The 9,253-nt window shown below is 45.4% G+C and overlaps 1 protein-coding gene across 1 annotated transcript; it reads left to right on the top strand.

The window, feature by feature from the left end:
• The first annotated feature begins 1,293 nt into the window (after positions 1 to 1,293).
• NEFL (neurofilament, light polypeptide) lies at positions 1,294 to 6,868 on the top strand. Its single transcript, XM_005885920.2, is given in 5 exon segments — positions 1,294 to 2,501; positions 3,519 to 3,556; positions 3,558 to 3,635; positions 4,075 to 4,394; positions 4,982 to 6,868. Coding segments are annotated over 5 exon segments (1,614 nt in total). The 5' UTR covers positions 1,294 to 1,457; the 3' UTR covers positions 5,116 to 6,868.
• The last annotated feature ends 2,385 nt before the right edge of the window (positions 6,869 to 9,253 follow it).

Raw genomic sequence — 9,253 nt, 5'->3', positions numbered from 1 at the left:
TATTTGAAAACTGTTACCATGTTTCCCCTTAGTTTGCCTCTTAAAGCAGCAGCAGCAACAACAGTAAGTTGCACATCAAATGCCACTCTTACACAAGTAAAATAAAAATTAAACGCTTGCTTAGAAAAATGTTAGGTGTCCTATGCCAATGTCTGAGATCCGCTCATGAAAGTGATGGACTCCCTAACATAACGGGTAATAAATATGCTCTGCAGACTGCAGGACAGCATCGTGGTGCAGGGCGCACTGTTTCAGGTACCTGGGTGTTTCTTAAAGGGGTTCCATGGATTCCTGACTGTATCTGTTCCCTGTTTATTTGAGTGAATCCGGGTAGAGATTCATGCAGCTGTTTTCTGTCCGCCCAAGAACGAGACATCTCGGATCTGAGTTCTCCCTGGGGCTCCGGGCTGGCAGCAGCCGCTTCCCTCCCAGCCAGCCACCTGCACGGCTGGTTGAAATCATCAGGTTGGGTGCTATACAGGTGTAAAAAGAGGGGAAGGGACTTTTCATGTGACGGGGTTGGGAATGTCACGCAGGAATTTAGCTTGAGGAAGATGCAGGATGCGTTTACAGTATGAAGTACGCGCTGAGGGGCTCACCGCTGCCTTTGCAGTTAATTTTCATGCCGGTTAGTTTCAAACCGTTCTCCGCCTGGCTTTCCTCTACCTACACGTTTCACCCCGCGACACGCAATGGTGGTTTCATTCCTTTCCCGCGACACGCAATGGTGGTTTCATTCCTCAGAAAGAAATGAGAAAATCTAGGAACACCGAAAGGCTGATATTAACTAAAGGTTTAGAAATGCTCAGGTCAACACCTGCAGTGCCGCAGTTTCATGGGTGTAAGCAGCGCGTTAAAGAAAAACAACCAGGAGAAAGCGAGATATATGAAAGCAAGTGTGAGAAGCAGCTACAAAGAGAGAAAACTTTCCTCCATACTTGCCGCAGACCTGCAGCCTCTGGCGACCATTTGCATGTCCAGGGCCCTGGAGGCACTGCCTTGTCACCATATGCACCAAGGGGGGCGATGCGGAGGCCCCTGGTGGGGAAGGGGCGAGTCAGGGGGAGAGGATGTGTCCGAGGTACCAAGGTCTGGACATCAGGAAAGGAGAACTGGTTATTGGGGACACCTCAGAATCTAGGTGATACGAGATCAAAGGAGAAGTGGGATGGGCTGGGGCGGGGGGAGGAAAAGGAAATGAGTGAGAGAGTGTGGGGTCTCAGAGAAAACTTGAGGCTTCAGAGGAAAGTGGGAGAGGACGAGCCGCCGCACCCCCGCGGCCCCGGCGCGGTGATCGATCGCGGCTGCGTCAGAATTCTCGCGGAGTATAAATAGGGGTGGCAGGACCGCGCCGAGCCGCACACAGCCATCCACCCTCCCTCCACCCTTCCTCCCCCGTTCTTCTTTCTCTGTAGGACCCCGTCTCTGCCGCCAGCAGAGGAGCGCCGGCCGCCGCGATGAGTTCCTTCAGCTACGAGCCGTACTACTCAACCTCCTACAAGCGGCGCTACGTGGAGACGCCCCGGGTGCACATCTCCAGCGTGCGCAGCGGCTACAGCACCGCGCGCTCCGCGTACTCCAGCTACTCGGCGCCCGTCTCCTCGCTGTCCGTGCGCCGCAGCTACTCGTCCAGCTCTGGCTCCTTGATGCCCAGTCTCGAGAACCTCGACCTGAGCCAGGTAGCCGCCATCAGCAACGACCTCAAGTCGATCCGCACGCAGGAGAAGGCGCAGCTGCAGGACCTCAACGACCGCTTCGCCAGCTTCATCGAGCGCGTGCACGAGCTGGAGCAGCAGAACAAGGTCCTGGAAGCCGAGCTGCTGGTGCTGCGGCAGAAGCACTCGGAGCCGTCGCGCTTCCGGGCGCTGTACGAGCAGGAGATCCGAGACCTGCGCCTGGCGGCGGAAGACGCCACCAACGAGAAGCAGGCGCTGCAGGGCGAGCGAGAGGGGCTGGAGGAGACGCTGCGCAGCCTGCAGGCGCGCTACGAGGAAGAGGTGCTGAACCGCGAGGACGCCGAGGGCCGGCTGATGGAGGCGCGCAAAGGTGCCGACGAGGCGGCCCTCGCCCGCGCTGAGCTCGAAAAGCGCATCGACAGCCTGATGGACGAAATCGCCTTTCTGAAGAAGGTGCACGAAGAGGAGATCGCCGAGCTGCAGGCGCAGATCCAATACGCTCAGATCTCCGTGGAGATGGACGTGTCCTCCAAGCCCGACCTCTCCGCCGCGCTCAAGGACATCCGCGCCCAGTACGAGAAGCTGGCTGCCAAGAACATGCAGAACGCCGAAGAATGGTTCAAGAGCCGCTTCACCGTGCTGACCGAGAGCGCCGCCAAGAACACGGACGCGGTGCGCGCCGCCAAGGACGAGGTGTCCGAGAGCCGCCGCCTGCTCAAGGCCAAGACCCTGGAGATCGAAGCATGCCGGGGCATGAACGAAGCGCTGGAAAAGCAGCTGCAAGAGCTGGAGGATAAGCAGAACGCCGACATTAGTGCTATGCAGGTATGGCGCTGGGCAAAACACGGGGGTTAGGGGTGAGGGCTGCACAATCGAGGGTGGGGACGGGGTGGGGGGAGGAGGGCGCGCCCCAAAAGTGGAGACCGGAGATGAGGCCTCTGCATGCAGTATTAGGGGCATAGGACTTGGTTTCTTGGTCTGGGAGGGATGGGGCCCTTGGCGGGGGCGACACTGAGGTCTGGGAAGTTGTGCTTGGTGCAATGGAATCTAAGTTCCGCATTAAAGCTGCCCAGCCCTGCAGGATGTTGCGTGGGGTGGGAGAAGGAGTGGGGGTGGCAGCTGGGCGTTGCCTCTGGCCTGCCTCTCTTATTGTCCAGCATTAGCCACAAGTTGCTCTGCATCGAGGATTGGACCATTTGATTCGACAAATACCTGTGACCAACCAGCATGCTTCTGATTAGTTTTACCCATCACTCCTTTACCTTAACTTAGCAGGTAGATAGGAATACTCAAAACTATAATAGGAAATGATATTCACAATAAGACCTTTTTTTTAAAGGATCATCATCTTCTAGGGAGGAGGAAAAATCATGTAGCAACATAGAAAATACTTTAGATAAAATAAATTTTTATCAACCTATTTCTTTCTCCTATAAATAAATGTATTTCTTGAATGTGACCTGGATAGAGTTAAGCATTGAATGAGAGACAACGTTTTAAAAAAAAAATCGGTTTAGTTCCTTGAAGGCATTTTATGAAGTTCATAGACTTAATTAAAGAAAACAAAAAATATTCTTTTCCATCAAATAATTTTTGATCATTTCTTAAAATTTGTTATTTTGTTGTCATCTCGTGTTTCATGAAGCTGATTTTTTATTTTTATTTTTTATTTTTGCAAGGAAGGAAAGGTTAAACAGAGAAGGCAGTTGATTTAGGGGAGATTTTTCTTAAGGTGTGCACTTTGAGTCCAATTAAACGCAGGCCTTTGCCGCTATAATACAAGTAAAATGATAGTGGTAGGGATGTATGCTTGGATTTCTTTTCTTTTTTGTCTTCCAACAGGACACAATCAACAAATTGGAAAATGAGTTGAGAACCACAAATGGCACAATATTTAAAAGAATACCAGGACCTCCTCAATGTGAAGATGGCTTTGGACATTGAGATTGCAGCGTACAGGTAAACACTGAGGCACCAAGGCCACAGCCATTCAGCCTCAGCAAGAAAATCAGATTTCATTTATGTTGAATCAGAAACCTTCAAGAACAGTCCTTGAGATAATTGTTTGCTTTCTGGCTTTTTCCAAGAAGGTATTTAGACAAGTATATAAGAATTTATCCCTGTAAGAATGAGTCCTGTTTCCAGCTTCCCATTATATTTTAAATCTAATAGGACTATTTTAAAAGTTTTTTAAAATGTGTGTTGTTGTTTTTGTTCTGGTCTCTTTCACAACATCTCCAGTTACTAGGTTTTGAAATTTCCACCCCTGCTCCTGTTTGCATGTGCCTTTAAGGGTGTGGCATTAGGCGAAGGCGATGAGTGGTGGGCTCAGAGCAAGTAGCTCAGCACATTTTCTGTGTTCATGTTTGTTAACCCCATCCTGCCCCTGCCTCCCTAGGAAACTCTTGGAAGGTGAGGAGACCCGGCTCAGTTTCACCAGCGTGGGAAGCATGGCCAGCGGCTACTCCCAGAGTTCCCAGGTCTTTGGCCGATCTGCCTACGGTGGTTTACAGACCAGCTCCTACTTGATGTCCGCTCGCTCCTTCCCTTCTTACTACACCAGCCACGTCCAGGAGGAGCAGATCGAGGTGGAGGAGACCATTGAGGCTGCAAAAGCTGAGGAAGCTAAGGATGAGCCCCCCTCTGAAGGAGAAGCTGAAGAGGAGGAGAAGGAGAAGGAAGAGGCTGAGGAAGAGGAAGGAGAGGAAGAGGAAGAAGGTATGATTAAAATAAACAACCGTACAACTTCAAGTGCAAGCTGAGCGTGGGTATTTGTTAGGACATGAATAAGATAAATGAAGCCTTGCTTATTCCAAAGAAGTTCCATTCATATATGAGTTTAGGATGTTAAATGATACACTTATCCTTTAGTAAGCACCTGATTTCTCAAATTGGCTCTCTTCCCAGACATACACAGCTCTGCTTAGCTTGGTAGTTTTTTCGAAAATAGCATTTAGAAATAGCCTCCTCCTGGTCTTGTCATTCCTACTAAACATTTGAAAATATATTCATTGACCACAGCAGTTTGGTGTCCTAAAGAACAAAACTAAATACTAAGCATAATAATAAAAGAAATACTGAGGTCCTGGAGAGCTTCCAGTACCTAGAAGTAATCTCACTGTATTTCAGTATGTGTTCAGGGGCAAAGCATTCCTGGCAGGCACTGTCAGCGGCGTGTGTTTGGGAGAGTAGAGCGGAGAGGTTATTGGGAAGCATTCTGACGTGATTTCCCCCAATACCTAAGCAGATATATTTGGCCTGGAATTAACCTGGATTTGGAATTTGTACTTTTCTTAATGTTAAAGGTGCCAAGGAAGAATTTGAGGACGCCAAGGAGGAAGAAGGAGGTGAAGGTGAAGGAGAAGATGCCCAAGAAGCTGAGGACGAGAAGAAAGAGGAAGGTGCTGGGGAGGAGCAAGCAACCAAGAAGAAAGATTGAGCCCCCCCCTCCCCCCTTCCCTTAACTATTTCAGGAATAACCCTCCCGAAACCTGGTCAACCCCATCACCAACCAAGCAGCTGAGTTCCCGATACTATATGAATTAAGAAGTCAATCTATGTAACATTCTGAGGTGACTCAGGTTGGACATTAAATGTTGTGCTATGACTTTTCTCCTTATGCAGAGTATCTGTTTGCTTGCAGAGTGGCTTCCTGGCTTGCTGCCAGCCTGTGCATGGTCCACGCTTATGAGTTCAGGATCTATGGCAATGTGAATAATTCAGACGTTTACAATAAAAACACATGAATACATGAATTCACTAATGTTAACGTTAAACTTCGTGGAAAAAATAGTCCTTTGAGTCTTCGGTGGTTAGAAATGAAAGACCTCAAATCATGTGCAATAAACAGTAAATAAAGTTACACTGAATGACATTTTTTGCTGTGATTATTGACTTTTAAACTATCTTACAGAAGGCATCAATATAGGTCATATGCAAGTGGACTGTTGACCTCCATTTTTTAAGTCAAAAATTTAACAATACAATGTATTTTTGCCCTTTAATTGGTCATTCTGAGGGATACAGTTAGGCCATGATCATTCATGAAATCTCTCCCCTCAAAATTTTTATTGATACTAAACTTGAGCAATTGGGAGTCCCTGGGATTCTTTTTCTTTTATCAATAGCAAACTACTTTTCCCCCCATAAAATGTACTATATAATGTTGGGAATGACTTTCTTGGAGGCAATTCTGAAGTTATGTGATAAGTATACTGTTTATGGTAAACAGGTAACTTAAACAATACTATATAATAAAAATGCAATTTAGAGAGAATTTGAGTCTTGCCTGTCCATCATTATAACCACATTAAAATATATAGTCTAAATATCATGGGAAAAAGTTGAAAAACCAAGTAAATGATAGAATCAAAAGGAGTAATTTTTTTTATCAATGTATAAATTTGGACAGAGACTAAGAATATCAAAAGTTATTTCGATATTATTATTGCAAACATGTTGCCTGCAATCCTGAACTCATGATTCAGTGTGTTGCTAGCTTAATTCTGTTGCCTCAAGTAAATAGCATTTAATGCCACCCATTTTAAAACTTTAAAAAACTACAGATACAGAAAATGAAATTGTTATGAGTCACTATTTCAATGATAGCTCTAACTGGTTGGACACCACATCACATACACACCCCACTCGTCCTCCGTCCGCTGCAAAGTTATGAAAGCTCCTGCACTTGCACTTGATGTGGAATGTTGATGAAATTATTGATTATCCGCTGTTCTGCTTCTGTTCTTACACAATTGCTTTGTCAGCTAATTTTGTTGAATATTTGTTCTTTAGACAACTTTTAAAAGTAATGAATTTAAACTGAAAGCGAAGTGGTCTCCTTTTAAAGTTATCTGATCCCTTCTCATTACCTACTTCTAGTTACATACATTTTGCCACATAAATAGGTAGAATATATTGCTTTATCTGCCATGATGCTATGGATGTGAACCTATGAAGATTCTCAGTACATCGGCTTCTGTAAAAACTAGGAGTCACCTCAGAAACCAAGCTTTTCACATTTATGTTCATTAAACATGGGATGCTGCACATGGTAAATCTGAGAGATGCAAATTACATGTAAAAAAGTAACTTTAGCCAAATGGAAACAGCTGGTTGGTTTAAGAATTACTTGAAGAATAATGTACCATACTCAATCCTGTGTGCCATAATAAAATACTGAAAAACCTAAACTAAATGGCTTCGAAGTTTTAAAAACATTTCCCCCTCAAATTTGGTTCCTTGGTTAGTACCACTCTCCCTTCTGCTCCCTCCTAAACTCCAGTTCTCTGCCAGCATTCCAGTTAACGCCACCAGTCCCCAGCCATCCAATTCTGCAAACCAGAGGCTGGCATGGCATCATACGCTCCATTTTCTCTCCTCTAGCTCCTTTAGTCTATCAGAGCCCTATTGATTTTGCTGCCTATGTATCCTGAATCCATCTCCATTTCTCCATTTCCACTGGCACTACCTAAGGGCCCACCCATTGTCTATGCTTTGCCTCCTCAATCAGCACACTGAGGTAATCCTTCTAAAAGAAAAAATTGACCATGCCACCTCCTCCAACAGGTTCCCATTTATTTTAATATAGAAACCAAACTCTTTAAGGTGATATTCAAGGCCTGCATAACCCTGACCCTGAACTACTTCTCTGACTTCCTCCTTTGAGCATTCGTTCTTCTCAACTCCGCCGCTCCTGCACCCTGGCCCTCTGTTCTCCCACCAGCCACAGGGTTTTTGCTGATTTATCTGTCTGGAGCACTTGCCTTATCTTTCCTTCCCTCAACCTTGCCCATATTTAGGCTTAGCTGTCATTCTCTTGGGGAAACCTTTCCTGACTGGTCCAAATTCCTTTATTAAGTATGTCTTCCAGATCATGTAGACTTTGTAGACTTTTACACACCTGCAATCAGCATCTATTTTTATGATCGTTTCATAAGTGCCTGCATCCCCTGCTATGGTGTGGTCTTCAGAAGTATGGCCATTTGACCTGCTCACCATTTAGCCCCTAGCATCTTGCACAGTTCCTACCATAGGAAAGCACAATAAATATTGATTGAACTAAAAATTCTTAATAGATTAAAATGCCTTTGAGATGACTAGAAAGCCAAGAATAGTCAATAATCAGTCTTAGTCTCGTCAACACCTTGTGGGGAGAGCAGAGAAGAAAGACTCAGGCGTCTGCTCTGGATTCTAGCATTGTTGGTAATGGAGCACTGGCCAGCCCCATTCCCACCCCCACCACTCTGGCCTGGACCTCCACTCTTACCTTGACCGTCTTAGCTACATAAAGGGTTCAGCAGTTGATGTCTCAGATCCTTCCTAGAGTCATGATTCAAAATTTCCTGAAAATGTTTTACAAGCTGAGGGTAAATGGCTGAATGGGAAACATGCATATCACTATTATGTTCACACTAAAATTCATCACATAAAGGGCATTATTAACTTCGTGTCAAGTTACATTTCCAGCATTAAGTTGATAAGGAACTAATTTGATTCATTTCCCCCCACACGGATATGCTAGTGCTGTCAGAATAGTTGCTGTGTCCCAGGCACTGATCTAAGTGCACTGTATATATTAACTGAATTCCTCTCACACAGCAATGTTACCAGTCCAGTATGATTACCGTCTCCATTTTACAGATGAGGAATTAAGGGTAGGTAGCTTGACCAAGGTCGACAGGTAGTTTGTGGCAGGGCTGACAGTTAAACCTCACATTCTGGCTTTGAAGTCCATGCCCTTAGCTGGCCCAGCCCGCTGTTGCCTTTGCAGTCCACCTTGGGAGGCACCCTCGTGGAATCAGAGCTTACTTTCACAGGCATGTGTTGTCGCATTGGCTGGGGAGTTTTCACACAACTATTGGCATTTTTACAACACAGTCCATGTACCATCCAAGGGGCGTAGTTACATTCACAGGGTTCCCTTGCATTTACTTAGGGTGCTCCAGCTCTTCTTTAATCCCTTTAATCATTTATGTCCATGTCTTCATCCCTCTGCTTAATTTTAAGCTGTTGGAAGGCAAGAGCCAGTTTTATAAACAGAGATGAATTTAATGTTTACCTTCAAGGATTATGCCACCTCAGGATGTTGGTTCCCGTGGTGTTATTCTTCTATCTGGTCACAATTTTCTAGTTTTACTTACATCTAATTAGTTCTCAATTGTTTCTCCTTCTCCTTTTCCTCCTTCTGGTTGTCCTTTATATCTTTCTTCTTCCTTCTCCTCCTCCTTCTTGCATGTCTTTTTGTCATAAACTATTTTAAATCATTTTGGGAAAGGGTAAAGGTTGACTAAATAAATAAATGGTCCTAGCTGGTTTGACTCAGTGGTTAGAGCATCGGCCTATGGACTGAAGAGTCCCGGGTTCAATTCTAGTCAAGGGCATATGCCCAGGTTGCTGGCTCCATCCCAAGTAGGGGGCGAGCCAATCAAGGATTCTCTCTCATCATTGATGTTTCTATCTCTCTCTGCCTCTCCCTTCCTCTCTGAAATCAATAAAAATATATTTAAGAAAAAATATAAAGAAATAAATGAGTAAATAAATAAATGCCTTTGTTTCCCTCCACAACACCCAACAAA

The sequence above is a fragment of the Myotis brandtii genome, unplaced genomic scaffold (assembly GCF_000412655.1).
Source record: "Myotis brandtii unplaced genomic scaffold, ASM41265v1 scaffold94, whole genome shotgun sequence".
In the NCBI taxonomy this organism is placed as follows: Eukaryota; Metazoa; Chordata; class Mammalia; order Chiroptera; family Vespertilionidae; genus Myotis; species Myotis brandtii.
The sequence above is the reverse complement of the archived record's forward strand: the minus strand, read 5'-3'. Positions and strand labels throughout refer to the sequence as shown.